At 35.5% G+C, this 18,953-nt stretch overlaps 1 protein-coding gene and 1 pseudogene across 1 annotated transcript; both read right to left on the bottom strand.

The window, feature by feature from the left end:
- Nucleotides 1-7,136: 7,136 nt before the first annotated feature.
- LOC145060303 (uncharacterized) lies at nucleotides 7,137-10,819 on the bottom strand. Its single transcript, XM_079007994.1, has 5 exons — nucleotides 10,469-10,819; nucleotides 9,508-10,413; nucleotides 8,036-8,564; nucleotides 7,240-7,323; nucleotides 7,137-7,150 (listed from the first exon to the last, which is right to left on the bottom strand). The coding sequence occupies exons 1-5, from the start codon at nucleotides 10,817-10,819 to the stop codon at nucleotides 7,137-7,139; spliced, it is 1,884 nt and encodes a 627-aa protein (XP_078864120.1).
- A 4,611-nt stretch (nucleotides 10,820-15,430) lies between these two features.
- On the bottom strand, nucleotides 15,431-16,640 carry LOC145058865 (metalloendoproteinase 1-MMP pseudogene; annotated as a pseudogene).
- Nucleotides 16,641-18,953: the final 2,313 nt, after the last annotated feature.

The raw sequence follows: 18,953 nt of genomic DNA on the forward strand, positions 1-18,953 counted from the left end.
TGACTATACTGTACTTGGGAAAGATACACACTTTTACAAACAAACAACATACAGAACATCCGGGCCTTGGTAGAAGGCCACACTTAGTAGAAAATATAGGATTTTCTAGGAGATACAAACATTTACTACAAACTCTCTTAAACATTTACATCAAACATCTACAAACACTTTCACACAAACAATGAGACTAAAATACTTATGAACTTACCACCTTAATGCTGATCTACTCTTTCAAAATAACTTGTATTCTCAGGTCACCAGTAGACAGGTACCGATGACCAGGTTTTGAGACGACAGAGCTTTCAAGACTCGTATCTATTTTGATTATTCATTTTTTTTGGTGTCTTATAAACTATTCATAGAGCACACTTGTATTAAATTATATTATTTATGCAATGGATGATGTTGTTGCTTGTTTATTATTATGCATTGTTGTGATACTGTACATGACGTCCTCCGCCCCAGAATGTTTCCGTCGTTCCGGTTTTTGGGGTGTGACAATTAAATATTAAAAAATTATTAAATATAACATTAATCCTAAGAATATAACATTAAATATAACATTAGTAAATATGGCCATATCAATAAAAAAATATTAAAAATGTATTAAATATTATGATTACAAAAAAAATCCTTTGATCCTTAATACATCACATCTAAATAACCAACTACTGTATTGTGAATGTTGAGGGAACAAAAACAGTTTCATAAGCTTTGTTTCTTGGTCTCCCTCGAAGCTTTACTGATCTTCAAACCAACTTCAAGATAGGAAAAGTTGCAATTCGAATTCTGTTCTTGCTCCTGAAGTTGATCAAGCATATCTTCAAAGAAAGAAGCATAACATTGTAAACACCTTGGTATGGTTTAAAATGTAGATTAAATATATATAAGTATAAAGTAATTGTCATATACCTTCAAGACCTATTGCAGTATCAATATTGCATTTGAAAAGTCGATCAATAATCCTTGAAAAGAATTGTATGGATTACAACCATTCTTGGGTTTGTATGAAACACCTAAACAGAATAACATATGAAACAACTAAACATCTAGAAAGCAAAGGAACCAAGACTGTGAACCACAACCTATAAACAATAGTCAACGTGACCTTTTGATTCTTGATGCAAGTTATTTAGTTGGAGATGAATAGTGAATAGAACGAGCAACCTTGAATCACAGTGGAAAATGCAATCTTTAGTCACAATGGATAATAGAAATTGGTTTGGAATTTCACCTGAGACGCACATTCCATAAAATGTGGTGATTGCGTTTGAGGGAGAGGATACCCGAGTTGACCGCATCTTGCATACATGGACAGGAGATGATTGCTATGGATGACGGGTAACCAGAGGAGATGAAAAATATCGAAGCAATTGATACATGGAAACACATAATGTTTGTAAATTAAAATCAAAATAAGTTTCAGTTGTGTAAAATTAACCAAAATTCGTAATTGGAGACAACAACCATACCTAATTAAGAAGCTGCTGAGGAGGAAGCAGAGGATCGGCAACTGATCAAGGCCTGGTACTAGAACTCTAAGGGAGAAGATTGTGAGGTTTGGAGTTCGCAAAGACAATAATTTGTCAGGGAGAATTTGATCAATCAAAACGCAAAACACCGCTATTTTATTGGAAAAGAAGAGTGAGACCATCGATTGCTTGAATTGCTATTTACTGGTGTAGTTGATTGATTTGTGATGTGTTTCGGTTTGACCTAATCTCCTCCCTACTAATCCTTTCCAGATGTCGTTCCTTTTATGTCGTGGCAGAAGACGATGGCAGAAGACTAACAATAATATATGAGGAGTCGGAGTCAAGCAGGGTAGAGAGTCAGACCATCAAGAAATTTGGGGAAGAAACGAGACGCAAAGAACATAAATGAGTAAAAGTTTAAGCATCCCACATCGAAGCTGGGAACATTCTATCAAGGAAAAATACTCTATCAAAAGGAATCATCCATACAAAAACAAATGCAGTCAATGTTTTAAGCAAGCCAACTCCTTTGAGTTGGTGGGTCCTTTAAGTCAATTGGACCGATTAGGTATGATTTGAACTGATTTGGTTCAACTTGGTTCGATTTGGGCTGGCTTTGACTGATATTGACGAAGGCCGCCTAGCATAACCCTTTAACCCCTATTCGTAGGCAGTTGGAGTCCGTCAAGCGTCTAGGCGCCGATTAATCGGCTGCCTAGACTGATTTTTACAACCATGATATATATATATATATATATATATATATATATATATATATATATATATATATGTAGAGAGAGAGAGAGAAAGAGGGATAGGTTCAAATGTTTCTAACAAGTATTGTGTGCATGTAGGAGCCAATAGGAATTTAGGAATAATTAAATAATTAAAAATTGTTTTAAGGGTAATTATGTAACTTTAACATGATAATTAAAATAAAACCCCTTAATTAATGGAAATTACCATAAAAATCTCTTTAACCAACTATTTAACCCTAGCCTCTGTCATAGGATGACTCAATCACCGTGCGCCACTTAGTATTTTCTTGACTAAGTAAGGCTAACTTTGATACTTCTAGATGTACTAACGACTCAAGGAAGCAAGACAACAATAGAGAACACTTTAAAGTACGAAAGAAAGCTTCTTTTTATACAACTCAACTTCTTACAAGTAAACTTCTCGATGGTTTGGACAAATGAGTCCTCCCCCTATTTATAGGATTCTTACACCTCCTTAAAGGGAAGTTTCTAGGTTTTTCAGGATTGTGATTACTAGTTCCATCATCTTCTGGATCGTCTGGAAAATTCTGGAACACCGTCTTGTGACACCGTCCCCCACTGAAATCGTTAACGTCTTCGTCAAGCCTTGGACTTGTATGCTTCGATCTTGTCTCTGAACTACCATAAGTCTTGTTCTCGTTCCCAACTAGATTCTGTATCGGGTTGTCCCTTCCATCGAACATAGTACTCAGTCCAGTTGGGGGATCCTCTTTTGCGAATTACTCTGTCGGCTACAATTTCGTCTACTTCCTAATCAAAGGAGATCACATTCGCAACTGGAGCTCGTTGTGATTCACTCCTAGACGGGTCTTCTTCATATCGATTATAAGGTTTAAGGAGACTTACATGGAATATCGGGTGGACCTTTAAGTGGGTTGGTAAGTTGAGCTTGTATGATCTGGTCCCGACCTTTTGGATCACCTGATACGGCCCTTCATATCTTCTTGTTAATCCCTTGTGCACTTGTCGAGCGGACTTGAACATTCTCTAGGGAAATTTCACCATCACCTCGTCACTAACCATAAATTCACGCGGTTGTATGTTTCTGTCCGCCCACTTCTGCATGCGTTTGGCTACTTTGGTCAAGTAAGACCTCGCTATGTCAAGTTCCTCATTCCACCCTTTATCGAAATTGTATGCAGGTGAACTAGTGCCTTTATACCCCCTAGTTAGTTCTTGTGGTGTCAAAGGTTGTTGACCCGTGATAATTTCAAAAGGGCTTCTTCCAGTAGCCTCGATCCGTTGTAGATTATAAGAAAATTAGGCTACATCAATTAACTTATCCCAATCCCGTTGATTGGCACTAACAAAGTGCCTTAGATAAATCTCTAGCAAATGATTCACCCTTTCGGTTTGTCCATTAGTTTGCGGATGAAAACTGGTCGAAAATTGGAGGTCGGAACCCATGAGCTTGAATAATTCCCTCCAAAATTTCCCAGTAAACCGAGGGTCTCTATCACTTATGATGCTCCGAGGGAGTCCCCAATACTTTGCCACATGTTTGAAGAATAACTGACCAGCTTCCTCGGCTGTGCAGTCTCTGGGAACGGCGATGAATGTCCCGTATTTGGAGAAATGGTCTACGACCACCATGATGCAACCACAACCTTCAGATGTAGGTAAGGCCGAGATGAAATCCAAAGTTCATGGCCGGTCCATTGATTTTTGATACCCGGGGGGAAATATGATTTTTATGCCCTTATGTATGTATTGTAAGATGGACAAAAACATATATATATATATATATATATATATATATATATATATATATATATATATATATATATATATATATATATATATATATATATATATAAACAAAAATGCAGTAAATTTTATAATCAAACATATTATACAAAAATAACCTACAAAAACCATCTAAAAAGATGTTTTCATGTATATTTTAAGCAAAAACATCTTTTATTTTACAAACTCAAAAATTATATTTAATTTTTTGTTACTATTATTAACCAAATAGTATTCTTCAATCACTTAACAACATAGTCTATAAAATTGATATCAATATCAAACTTGATACAAAGAGGACGAGATTTATACAAAAACTCAAATGAGTTAGTGTTCTAAAAAACAAAAAGAAAATTCATTTTGCAACTTTTTTTGGGATTATATTATAACAACTTATGTCTTATTTTATACACAATTAATCAATCAACCAAAATCAAACAAAGTTGTTTTTAAAACAAAACAATCTTGTATAGAATTCAAACCACACCAAAAGAACACTGACAACAAATATAAGCCACTAGAATCCCAAACACTGCCCTGCAACCACATGTGACAACCCGATATTTCAACTCTATGTAATGACCTAAAAAGTCAAGTATTGTAACCACTTTTGATATAGTGAAATTAACTTCGAAAATGAAAATGTTCAAAAGTCTCTTTTTGGTTACCTACTATGTTACATATCATTAAACCGTGATCGTACATAAAAAGAACGTCCAAACCTGACTTCGTATAAGGAAGTTATGAGTTTCCAAGTTCGGCATAGCAACAGACAGCTAAAAACTCGAGACAGAGATCGAGCGACTTTTGGTCGGAATGACCAAAATGAGAATCGAAGGTCTCGACAATGGTTTTTCAACAGTAAAAAGTCTTGCAAAAACAGACGTCGGATAGTGAAGTTATGAATTTCTAACGAAATTTTCTTACCGCGACCTTTTAAAAATAAATAATAAAAATAATTTCAAAATTTGCCGACGAAGTCTAAACGAAAGTTGTAGGGCGTAGTCTCACCTACGCGTGGATATAAAGAACGTCGAAAATGGAGTTTGTATGAAGAAGATATGAATTTTTGAAGTTTATTAAATAATAAAAATATAAATTTTAATCAAAATTCGGTATTATCCGAAGGAGGAGTCACCAGGCCAATCCGAGTTACGCCCAGCGTACTCGAGGACTAGGCCTCGTATCGTCCACGTCGCCCCTATGCGAGACTATGCCCCGTCCCATCCGAAGTTCTGAAGCAGTCGAGGATGTGGTCACGCATGACGCACGCGTATGCCCAACATACCGAGGCGGTTCCCAGCCCCTATAAAAGGGATGCGAGGGTTCCGAAGAAATGGCTCAATTCCTCTCATCTTTCTTGTGTTTTTGCCTCGTTTTCCGTGCACGTAATATCCCGAAGCCCCGGTCTCCTTGCTCAAGTCCCGAAGGTCGTTTGTTCTCCCGAGATTCCCGAGAAAATCCGCTTTCTCGAGTCGAAGTTCTGCTTGGTTTTCATCTCGCCTTCTTCGATCTTTCAAGTGAGTTCATACCCCCATAATCCACACTTTTAAATGTTTTATAAATGCTTTTATATGCTTTTCAGGGGGGGGGGGGGGAATACAAGTAAAACACACGATTATTATCGTGTGTTATATAAAGTTTCATTGTACACTTTTTATCAATGGAATCATATGTGATTTATAACTATTATAAGGAAATTTTCGTATGCAAAATATATCACGATAACATCTTATCTTTTGAAATGAAAAATGTTATTGTGTGTATATATATATATATATATATATATATATATATATATATATATATATATATATATATATATATATAATCAAACACTCTGCTTATAATGTATGTATATGTGTCCATCTTTGACACTACAAAAAATATACTTTTCATAATATGTGAGCATTTCACTAGAGTTTACTATACAAACGAAACACACTTTTAGAAAACTATAAGAGGTATAGTTTTACGAGAACATCACGAACTTTTACATACTAGAAACACTATTTCAAAGAGATATATTCATATACAAGAACAAACGAACATTTTCATATGTAAATCTATTTTATACTAAGTTTTGTGAGACATTAAACTTCACGTACGTTCGAGTACACATTTCAAGTCCTGTATTATATACCAGAATCCCTTGGAGGGGGAGCATAGTGTTTGTGTATAGATCTATACGGGATTGACAACCCCGCGCCCTGACTGTTAGCTAGAGTACACCATTTGGGGTGACAAACGTCAGAACATTCCTACGCCTGAAGAACGTGGTGTATAGGCAAATCCAGTCGATAACATGGTTATAAAACTCACATGGAGTATTAAAACACATTGATTTACGGGGTTTTTCAGACGTCTTGACGACTTTACATGTACTGAAATTAACTACTTTAGGCATAAAAAACATTATTGTGTTGCAGTTTTGGAACTTTTAAACTGCCACCCACATACGAAAAAACGTAAATTTTCTAGAAACAAACATTGGTCTTGATAGAAGGCTACATTTATATTAGTAGAAAATATGGGATTTTCTAGGAAGAAACAAACAAAAACAAACCATTTCATTTTAGTTCATACAAATATTGTCATTTAATGCTTATGAAACTCACCAGCTTAAATACTGATCTACTCTTTCAAAACTACTTGTATGTCCCAGGGATTCAGTAATTACATGTAATAAACAGCTTTTGAAGAAGGGACGTTACGGCGCCAGTTTAAATTCATATTTTGGCATCATATTGTAATTGGTTTCGAACATGTACCTTTTAACAATGTAAACTTTCAATTATATATATATATATATATATATATATATATATATATATATATATATATGATGGTTATATTGCTTTCTTTACTATGTATTCATTCGTTACGGTACTACATGAAGTCATCCACCCCTGAACGTTTCCGCCGTTCCAGTTTGGGGGTGTGACACCACAATACCACATATGTTGGGGTGTGCCCAAACAGCTCCTTTAACTTTCTTTTACTCATGGGATGGTCTTGAAACAAGTCCTCTAAAAATGTTTATCGAGCACAAACACAAAAATTTAGAAAGAATATTTAGAAAGTAAATATTGAACAATGAAAACAAACAGACTTCAAAATTAAACTAACCAAAATCTTAAAATCTGATTTCTAAAACAGTATAAACAAATCTGATTGCTGAAAGAAATCAGATTTCTGAAACAAACCTAAGTAAACACAAATTTTGAGTTTAAACTTACCCACATATGATTTGATGATTTTTGAAACAGCAATATCGAGCACAAACACAAACAAGGGAAAAATCTTATTTGATTTATGTAAGGCTGTAACAAAAATATGATTTATGAAATAGCAAACTTTGAATGAACTCTTTGGAACTTTGACTATTTTTCCCTGTAATGAAATAGAGAAGAAATCAGATCATCAATGAATAAGAAATCAAGCAGATTTCTGAAATAAACCTAAATAAACACAAACTTCGAATGAAATCACCTAAATCAAAGTCCGAAACAATCAACAAGAAATGAATAACACCCAAATCAGTGAATCACTAAATCAAAAATTCAAAATCGCTATTTTCTGTATCAAATTAGAGAAAACCAGACCAAATTAGAGAAATCGCTTCTATATCAGACTAAGTTTCGACTGATAATGATCAAATTGAGATTTGAGAGCTATGTAATATCGATTATCGAATTGGAAGGAAACAAAAGAGAAATTCGTTCTTACTTTTTCTTTATAGGAGACGTATTCTATGTAGGCATTGATTTCTCCCATCGACAACAACACGAATAGGATTCTAGGCACAAGTGACGTTTGGTTTCTCTATGAGTAGATCGATGATTGTTTGGAATTAGCGCGTCTCCCCCACCTTTCTTTCTCATGATAACAGATCAACAATATAGGCCAAGATTTTGGGCCATCATTATATATACTATACATATACATGGATTATTTTGATGCCCTCGATGGTTTTCAGCCCTCGGCATGAGCCCAAGTCACCCATGTATTGGGCCGGGCCTGCCAAAGTTATACTTTCCCAAGGGTGCTCCTCAATCGGCAACGGTTGTAACAACCCTGCTGACTTGGACTGTTCCACCTTGTCTCGTTGGCATACGAGATATGTCCGAACATAGGCGTCTACATCGTCCCTCATCCTTGGCCAGTAGTAAGTCTTTTCTACAATTGACATGGTTCGGTGTGTTTCAGGATGCCCTGCCCATTTTGAATCCTGGCATTCTTTTTGGACTTCTCTCCTTAAGTTATCCCATTTTGGAACATACATTCTATTACCGACAGTGAGCAATAGTCCATCGTAGACCCAAAATTTCCAGGTCTTCCCTTCTTTAGCCATCTCCATTAAGCTTTTTGTTAACATATCATGACTTATTCCTTCTTTGATGTGATTAGTAAAGGAGCAGGTTACCCGAGAGATGGTTGCCAATTCCGCTTTCTGACTTAGAGCAGCGGCGATGACATTTGCCTTCCCTGGCTTATACTCCATGACATAATCAAACTCAGCCAAGAAATCTTGCCAACGGGCTTGCTTGGGACTTAGCTTTTTCTGATTTTGAAAGTAGCTTGTAGCGACATTATCAGTTATTCAGTTTGAATCAGAAACCGATTCCCGAGTAAATAATGTCTCCATACTCGAAGGCAATGTATAATCGCTGTCATCTCCTTATCATGTATCGGATACCTTCGCTCGGTCTCATTAAGTTTCTGACTTTCATAGGACACCGAGTGATCTTCTTGTAACAAAACACTGCCTATAGCAAAGTTTGAGGCATCAGTTTGTACCAGAAATGAATTCGAGTAATCGGGTAATGCTAGAATTGGTTCTTTCGTGACGTCCTTCTTTAGCTTATCAAACGTTTCTTGAAACTTGTCCGTTCATTCCCATGTGACCTTCTTTTTAAGTAGATCAGTTAGTGGAGCTGACCTTGCCGAGTATTCTGATATGAATCTTCGATAATAATTAACTAGACCTAGGAACAATCGTAGTTTGGACACATTCTTAGGTGGTTCCCACTCTGAAATTGCTTTTATTTTGCTTTCATCCATGTAGATCTTCCCGTCCTTAATCTTGTGCCCAAGGAATGTTACCTCGGGTTGGGAAAAAGAGCATTTCTCCATCTTCACATATAATTGGTTTCCTTTAACGACTGAAAAACCAATCTTAGATATTCCATGTGTTCCTCCAACGTTTCTGAGTAGACAACGATGTCGTCCAGATACACTACTACGAACTTATCCAAGAACGGGTGGAAGATTTTGTTCATGAGGATGCAAAATGTGGTCGGTGCATTTGTGAGTCCAAAGTGCATGACCAAGAACTCGAATGATCCATACCTAGTCACACATGTTGTCTTTGGCTCGTCTCCTGCTGCTATGCGAACTTGCTAATACCCCAACCGTAGATCTAACTTTGTGAACCAGCGAGCATTTGTGAGTCGATAGAAGAGACCGGATACTAAGGGGACAGGGTACTTGTTCTTCACGGTTACCTTATTCAAGGCTCGATAGTTGATACACATTCTTAGACTACCGTCATGTTTCCTTTGGAACAATACTGGGGCGCCAAACAGAGCTTTGGAAGGTCTGATGAAGCCAACGTCTAGTAACTCCTTCAATTGTTTTCTTAGCTCTTTTAATTCTGGTGGTGCCATTCGGTAAGGCCCCAACGCTGGTGGCCTTGCTCCTGGTTCTAATTCTATCTCATGATCTACCTCTCTTCGTGGTGGTAATTTCTTGGGTAGTTCTGGTGGCATTACCTCTTTAAATTCCTCAAGTACCATCTTGATTTCGTTCGGTACTTCCATCTCCGGCAAATCGACTTCTTCTTTTAATTTGGCTAGGAATGTCACCTCGCCCCTCCGAAGGCCTTTGCTAAGCTGCATGGCTGATATGATACAGGAATTCGTCTTGCTTCTTTCTAAGGGAACGATGTGAATCGAGGATCCCTTGGTGAGGCGCATGGTGTGATCCTCATATGAAAAAGGGCGAGCTTCGTCTAGGAATTCCATCCCAAGCACCATGCGATAATAATCCATAGGGACTACTGTTAAGTCTATGATTCCTGTCCATCCTCGTATCTTGATGGGCACATTGTGGGCGACACCAAGGATGGGTTCAGATGGGGAATTTACTGCTTTCAACCAGCCTATCTCCTTGGTGTATTGAATATTCATTTTCTTGGCTTCATTTTCAGCAAGAAAGTTATGAGACGCACCTGTATCGACTAGGGATTTAGTTGTCTCTCCATTTATTTTAGCCTTCACGAACATGAGACCTCCTCCCTTTTTCGTCTTGGTCTCTTCTTTAGCCACTGAGTTGAGAAGACGCATCGAGCTTAGTTGTGTTTCGTCCCTTTCTTCATTTTCCTCTTCAAATACCATGGCGTTGAAGCTTTTCTTTTTTAGGAAAATCTCTTATTATATGGGGACCGTCACATAAATAACACTTCACCTCCTTACGAGTCCCTCCTTCGATCGCCATTCCTTTGAAAGTTAAGGGTTTGACAGTGGGTCTATCCTCCCTTGGTGACAGCCTTTGTGCGACTTTATCTCCCCCACCAGTCCTCCTAGCCGGAGCATCTCTTCGGAAGTCCATAAGGTCTTCTGCTACAATGATTGCTTCATCAACATCCTGGACATTCTTTCGCTTGAGCTCGTTATAAGCCCAAAATTGTAGTCCATCTTGGAAATAAAATAACTTATCTTTTTCTTGTAAATCAGGCAACTCGAGCATTAAAGTAGTAAATTTGGCGATATAATCCTTAATCGACCCAACGTGTTTCAGTCCCCAAAGTTTCTTCATTGCTACATCTTCGGCGTTATAGGGACAAAACTGCTTCTTGAGTTGCCTTTTGAGCTCATCCCAAGTCTCTATGGTGCATAGCTCTTTTTATATGTCGCTATGCTTCCACCTCCACCATTGGGCGGCGTTCTCACATAGGTATAGGACGGCTGTGTCTATCTTAAGCTTATCGTCCTTTACCCCGATTGCATTGAAATAACATTCTACTGACCAGAAAAATTCTTCAAGAAGTTTAGGGTCACGCTTACCTCCGTACTTCAAGGGTTTAGGTGCATCGGCGTGTGGCGTCATCTTTGTACCAACTCCTCCAGCAATTGCGGCTTTGCATAGGTTTACTTCGACTTCTAGAGTAGCTACCTTCTCACGGAACTCACTCCACAGGGTGTTGATAAGTCCAAGGACTTCTTCCTTCATGAAAACGATGGTCTCCTTCAATCCATCGCTCATGTCACTTATCTCTGCAACGAATTGATCGATAGTATCCTTCCATTCAAGGATCTTACCGACGTTAATCTCCGTCCTTGTAAGCTTGTTATCTAAGCTTGCCAAGGCATCTATCGATTGGTCCCTCTTCTTGGAATTTCTTCCTTTCTCCTCGATGACAGGGGCACGTTTTCTACTTCATTACTTCCTCCTTCCATAGCCATGATCTCTTGCTTGTACGAACTCTGGCTCTGATACCATATGTCACGGGATGACTCAATCACTGTGCACCACTTAGTATTTTCTTGACTAAGTCAGGCTAACTTTGATACTTCTAGATGTACTAATGACTCAAGGAAGCAAGAGAACAATAAAGAACACTTTAAAGTACGAAAGAAAGCTTCTTTGTATACAACTCAATTTCTTACAAGTGAACTTCTCGATGGTTTGGAAAAATGAGTCCTCCCTTATTTATAGGATACTTACACCTCCTCAAAGGGAAGTTTCTAGGTTCCGTACAATCTCGAGTATTCTAGATCGTTCTTACAATATCTTAATTTGTATACAAGGTTCCATGATATTCCTTAGTGTCCTAAAGAATTCTAGGACGTTCTAGGTTTTTCAGGATTGTGATTACTAGTTCCATCATCTTCTGGATTGGTCCGGAAAATTCTGGAACACCGTCTTGTGACACTAGCCTCTCATATCATACATATTCTATTTCTGCCTCCTCCCATTATCTTATTGAAGAATGAACATCGTCTGATCAAAAGAGGTGGTACAATGATGTGAATTGGAATCAAGGAGACCTTTTGCTGGCCTATCTGATTTACATGAATCCCATCGTTCAGCTCGCATGCACAACTCTCTTGTCCACCTATAATCGTTTTTTTGGTGGGTGCTTCTCCAACGTGTTTTTCTCCATCTCTGTATCGATTTCATGCGGTCTTCGTTTTTGGTTAGGTGTGATTGTTTTTTCCATTTACCCCGTTTGATTTTAAATTGGTTTCCGATTTTGCATCTGGAATATGATGTTAATTAGTTTCTAATTTTGCACCTTGAGTCGATTGATTGGTTTTGAATTTAATTTCTGATTTTGCACCTTGAATCTAATTGCTTTATGAAATTGCACATGATGTTTACCTTGTTGCTGAATCTGATGTCAATCTTGACATGTTAATCTGCTATGTATAATGTGAAAGTTTAACTTCCACCCACCAGGTGTTCAACATAATGCCAACATTGCATATGATGTTTACCTTTTCTATAGTTCTATACAACATATGTGGTAATGTTTTAAGATATTGTTTTTTGGTTTAGTTTCATAACAACTCTTTCTACAACTTGCTAACAGACTAGGCATCTGATGTTTACCTTTTCTATAGTTATATACAACCTTTTCTATAGCTCTGTTAGTGTTGCTGCTATTTTTATGAAGATGATTTCAAATATGCTAGGAAAGAATGTGGTTCTTTTATTTTTTTTGATCTTATGAAAGCTTATTTGGGTACTATAGGAAAGAATTCCTCTCATTTTCTTTCAATATTGAAAGAGAGGAAATCATTTTTCGATTACGAAATATATCAGGTGCTGGTTGGACGATTATTACTAGGGTTTGTCTTTTAAAAAGGGTTTACTTTTGTGAAATTTGAATGCATTCTATAGTGTATTCCCTTTAAGCTAATTAAGCTAATTCTGTGAGAATGACTTTCTTTCCTCATCATTGGATGTTTATTATTATCTTCAATTGTTTCATTCTTTAAGAATAGTTATTTCATTCTTTAAGAATATTATGTATCTAATGTATTTTTCTATTTGAATAATGTGTAGAGAGTATTATAATCTGGGAGAATCACATAAGAATGATTATGCTAGAATTGTATTTCCGGTAATATGTATTCACTAAAAATTATTGGTCTTGATAATATGTGTTTATAATATTATGTTCATAGTTGTATACCATTCTGACAGAATTATAGAATATCATTCTAACAAAATGACATTCTGATAGAATAAAATCGATTTATGCTTACAAATTACGTTTGAAATTGAATTAATTTGAAAAAAAAAACATTAGATTTTTTAAATCAAAATCATTAATTATCCCATAAATCTCGATTTTTCCTTTTTTAAATTTGTTTCAATTGACTAAAATGCCCTTATGCTGAAATTTGTGTGATTATATGGTACATGTTATCCTATTATAATATAGTAGACCCTCAGATCATGACATTTGATTATATTCTATCCGGTGGTCCAGATTTGTGCATTATGGCACACAATAGTTAGTAAAAACAAAATAACCTAAGCTTATATATATATATATATATATATATATATATATATATATATATATATATATATATATATATATGGTGCAAGATTATCTATTGTTTAGTTGTATGCATTACATTTTGTGATCGATTGAGGAGAATGTTTTCTAATATGCATTATGTGATGTATTGGAGGAATTAGGGTTTATGTTGGAGATCTGGATACCCTTGGATCGTGTGAACACTTTTCGAACTAATATTTATATCTTATGACTGAGTTGCAAGAAATTCAACCTAGGATAATCAAGAGGACACTTACGAATCTAGGCACATAAATCGTAAGACAAATTGTTAGAAGGATTCTATGTTCGTCTGAAGAAAAGAGAACTAATAGTTGTGTATCTCTTCTCAAAGAGAAGAGCTGTTTTATATTAAACGAGATTTAGGGTTTGTCTCTTAGGGTTGACCGTCATGGGTTGTTTTAGAAACAAGTCAGGGAAATCCGGAATTTAATGAGGAAATCAATGGTTTCCAAAACTGACAGATTTTGTCAGTTTTACCATAATCACCCTCAAAAATTCAATTTTCCCACTATGTTCCCATATGTAAGCAAGCGGGACCCCAGGGGCTCTGCCCCTTGGACCTCTCTAGGGGCGCAAAGCCTAGACCCCACCAAACGCCTCTTTGGAAACCCCAGACCGAGGGGGCTGCCCCCGGACCCCCGACTTGTTGTCGAACCGGCTTCTAATTCGATCTTATACATGTGTGCACTCCGCACATACTCGTACATATATTAGAGTATAAATTATGAAGTCTCTTAGCTCACATGTTAGTTCCAATTACATAAAATGACATGATGACATTAAAATCATCAACATGATGAATGCATAACGAGTAGTGGTGGTCGGAATGAGGATGCCCGTGTAGTTTTGATATTTTGAGTAAACTTTTGTATGGTTAACAACAAAAGATGCGCTATATATGATGTTAAGAATCAGTGTTACTTATATATGTTGCATACGTGCATGTAGTTTAGGACAACCTTAATATGATGATTGCTTGATTGGGCAACTAAGTTACACATGTGATGTCGAGGGTCCTTATGTTATACAAAATGACATAAATGGGTGGGAGGGCATGTTGAATTGTTGATTTAGGCAAACGAAAATGTTGAGAGTCGTGTCTATGTTGTTAGTTATCAGTGGGATGATAAAGTGTCCTTCACCTTATGAGAGTTGGTTCTTGCGATATCTAACGAACCTTGATGGATAATGATGATAGATAGTTATTATGCAACTATAATTATTTTCAATCATTCATTACAAATTTCCAGCCTATGATGGTTTTGGTTCATTTCATCTTCGTTATTTGTTGTTATTTTACATGTTTTTTTAGATTATGTCGTGAAAACATATATAACATGTTTTATTTATATAACGAACTGAAAATTTAGAATGAAAAGTAATAGTAATAAAGTTCTAAACCGCCATCAATTTGAAAACAAAAAAGTTTATTTACAAATAAAAAGTTGTTTTTCACTTTTCAATCGCCAAGCAGACATTTTTGACAAATTAAAATCTTTACATATCTACACTTTATTGAAAAATTAAAATCTTTATATTGCTATATATTTATTTGATGCACACTAGTTCTATGGTAAGGCGATAAGGTGACAAAAAAACATACATCCTTTCCATAAATCTATTTTATAAATTTATCTTGTCCAAAAATAATAAAATATCTAAATATGTTTTATAAATTCATCTATTATATAAAAGAAAAATATTATACGAGAATAATAGATTTTTTATTGGTATCTAAAATTGGGTTAGATTATACAAAATGTGTATAGGACAACATAAAATATAAAGTTGGGGTAATTCTAAGTTGTGATGCCAAATGAAGACGAGGTTTGGACAGAATCAATGCAACAAGAAAATGGGAGGAGAAAGTTAGGAAGATTCTTTGGTTCAAAACCTTGTTAGTTATTTCCAAGATTCTGAATATGTTTTATAAAATTAGGAAAAGAAGAAAAGAATAAATTAAATTTGTCACCAAAGTAAAAAACTCACAAATAACACCAATGAAATCACCCACTTGATCCAATTTCCTATCCGGGTTCGGGTAACATATGAAATATCCGATTCCATGGATGGAGTATACCTAAAATCCGGGTTTGACCCGTATAGCTCCTGGATCCCCTTTACATCATCAATTTTAAGATCAACTTTTTTAGTTCTCGGACCCAAACTCGGATACATAATCGCCTCCTGAACCGACGAATGGGCCAACCCGAGTATGTGCCCGATTTCATGGGTCGCAACCGACTCCAAATCAACGGCCACATTTGATTTACTCGATTTGAAATCAACGGCCCATGTTTCAGCTTTGTCTAAATGGAGCCTACCGTTTTCCGGCGAGAAAGCGTGCGCCAACACCCCTAAAACGCCGTCAAACGACACTCCGTCGCCGTGATCCCCTTGATAAAAAGCTATTTTTATGTCTGCTTTTCGGTAATCGTCTACCTCATTGAAGCTCACAGGGATCGTAGACGCCCACCTCGAAAAAGAACGCTGGAAAACATCTTGTATGTCGGAGTAACTAATGTAATCAATCATATGGGTGTCGGAAAAAGCGTACGTTAACGTCATTGTCTCCGACTTCGCCGGTTTCCTCCACCTCGGTTCACCGGCAAAGAACGCGTAATGTTTAGTCACGTGGAATTTATGTTTCCGGTTTGGAATGTCTCTGTCGGAGACGCCACACCGCGGCGACATGATCTGAGTGACAGTGTCGGAGTCCAATTTCCCAGTGATCGGCAACCCCAGTTTTTTCTGGTAGTTTAAGACGGCGGCTTCAAGGGTTTCGTCGAAGGTGTCGGTAAAGTTGTCGATGACGTCGATGTAGCCAAATCGGTGGAAGTATTTCTTGAGCTCAGACATGCCGGAGAAGTTAGCACCCTTGCCGGCGTTCATGAACTTGGAGAAGCTCTTCCACGTGTCGTTACCTGAGAGGCCTTTGACTGTTAATTCTGGTGGTGATGTCGGAGGAACGGTTCTGGCGGGAAATACACCTTGGAAGAGAGAGAGGAACAAAAACATGCTATAACCGAAAAACCTGTACATGACTGTTATTTTAGTTTGTCTACAAAGTTGGCGTATTTATAAAAGCAAGAACAAATTAGTAAAATAGCCCCTGTGGTTTGTCAAAATTTTATATTTGGTCCCTTACATTCTTTTAACATGTTTTATTGCACTGTTTGTCTCTGTTATATATATAAAAAAAAAAGATTATTTTGCCCTTATAAATATTTTTTAATAAAACCAGTATCAAAATCAAACGTAGAATTGAAGTTGAACAAAAAATATTAAAACCAAAATCAAATACTTAAATCAAAAACATATCTGGAACATGCTTTAATTTGATGGATCTTGAAGTTTTTGTAAGTTTCATCACCAACCTTCCTAAAACTACCATCAAAGTAAAGAGGATCAAACAAAACACAAAGTGATGCACCACCATTAACACAGATCTCTGATTAATCAGAGCTAAGCTCAATTTTTTTGTAACTTGCATTACCAAACTTCCTCCACCAAAAGGCTAAAACCAACGTGGGAGATGGAAGGGATTAGGTTTAGGAATTTTATTTTTTATTTTTTGATACTTAGTTTATTTAGCAATAATAAATAAATAAATGGATAAAGAAAAAAAATAAGGATAATAAAGTCTTTTTTTTTTATATATGTCAGGACAAATTTCACAAGAAAAAACATTACAGGATCGTCTGAGTGTAAAAAAAAAAAAGAAATTAAGGACCAAACATATAATTATGATAAACCATAGGGACTATTTCTATAATTTGTTCTAAAAGCAATTATAGTATGTATTGAGGAACGTACAACTTTAAATTGATGTTATTCGAGGATTTTACTTTTTAATTTTTAATATCTTCTCTAAATAATTTATGTATAAGTTATAAAAAAATAATAGTGAATCGTGTATTATTTGAATAAATTCACATGATGTTAATTGTAATATTTTATATGTATCATAATTTGAATCTTGAACATTATACGTGAAATTTCATTCATCAACCAGTAAATTAAAACCTCATGGTTATGTAAGTTATTATATGGTTGTTTTGTAAATACGTGATGTCAAATATGCTAAATCATTTTTTTAGTTCACATTTAAATCAATTCATTATTATATAAAAGAAAAATATTATACGATAATAATAGATTTTTTATGGGTATCTAAAATTGGATTAGATTATACAAAATGTGTATAGGACAACATAATATAATAAAGTTAGGGTAATTTCTATGTTGTGATGTGACGTGAAGGCGAGCTTTGGACACAATGAATGCAACAAGAAAATGGGAGGAGAAAGTTAGGAAGATTCTTTGGTTTTCAAAACATTGTTAGTTATTTTCAAGATTCTAACTAGCTTCCATCGGTCATGTTGGGTCAACCACTTAGGCAGGGTTCCCGTTTTTATTTACTTTTTTATTTTCTAAAATATTTATAAAGTTAAATTGGTTAAGAGTAAATTCAACTTAGGAAAAATGAAATTTCTTCTTATTTTATTCTTCTATAGTTTTATTTCATCATTCAACCTATTTAGGCTAAAGTATATCTGTGTCTCTTATTTCATCCGTTTATAGATTAAGGTGTATATTTTCAATATCTTGCGTTTATTTTTTCATCATGTTATTTTTCTCGCCCATCATATTATAGAAAATAGTCACATCTCACTCCATCTCACTTATTTTTCCGCTTTCACTTAATTAAATTATTTAAATATATTAAAATATAACTTAATAATTATACAAAATTAATAAAAAGAAAACTATCTCATTAATTAAAAAACATAATCGAAAATTTAACTACGTAAATAAAATTTATACAAAACCAAAACATATTAAAATAGTACGTCACGTCTAGCATCATCTAAATTCATCTTCAAACATATTTGAATTCTCATTTGTATCCTCAAACAAATTGTTGTATGAATTATCAACGACATGATTTAAATAAGTATTAAAGATATGTTCTACTAAATCAACGCGTAGATTGTGGTTATCAGTGTGATCATATATTTCCCCTCTACTCGTCATGTATTTCGCCAGTACCTACTACTTCGATTATTGATGACTTTTAATTTTCATTATAATGACAAATCATTTTTCCTTCATCTTCTAAAATTATATTATGCAATATAATTGATAACTTGATTTTCTTATTAATTTTTGCATGCATTTGATCTTGGTTTTAGTATCTTTAATAGTTTTTTTGTATTAAATCATTAGATTTATTGTTTTTGATATTTTTTACTCGTTTAAACGAATATTATGTAGATCTATACAAACAAGATGGTATTTTAACGCACTGATAGAAGTCACATCGAAGGCTTTACAACCATGATTGAACTCTTG

This window comes from Lactuca serriola, chromosome 6 (genome assembly GCF_051521515.1).
Source record: "Lactuca serriola cultivar US96UC23 chromosome 6, Lser_US96UC23_V15, whole genome shotgun sequence".
Classification (NCBI taxonomy): domain Eukaryota; kingdom Viridiplantae; phylum Streptophyta; class Magnoliopsida; order Asterales; family Asteraceae; genus Lactuca; species Lactuca serriola.

What these genes read in the sequence shown, in the direction of transcription:
- LOC145060303 (XM_079007994.1), bottom strand. Translation starts at nt 10,819, where the DNA reads ATGAAGAAACTTTGGGGACTGAAACACGTTGGGTCGATTAAGGATTAT. An exon ending in AAGGAGGGACTCGTAAGGAG is followed by an intron (nt 10,414 to 10,468) that starts GTGAAGTGTTAT and finishes TTCCTAAAAAAG; the next exon opens with AAAAGCTTCAACGCCATGGT. An exon ending in TGAGGAGCACCCTTGGGAAA is followed by an intron (nt 7,324 to 8,035) that starts GTATAACTTTGG and finishes TTTTTGTTACAG; the next exon opens with CCTTACATAAATCAAATAAG.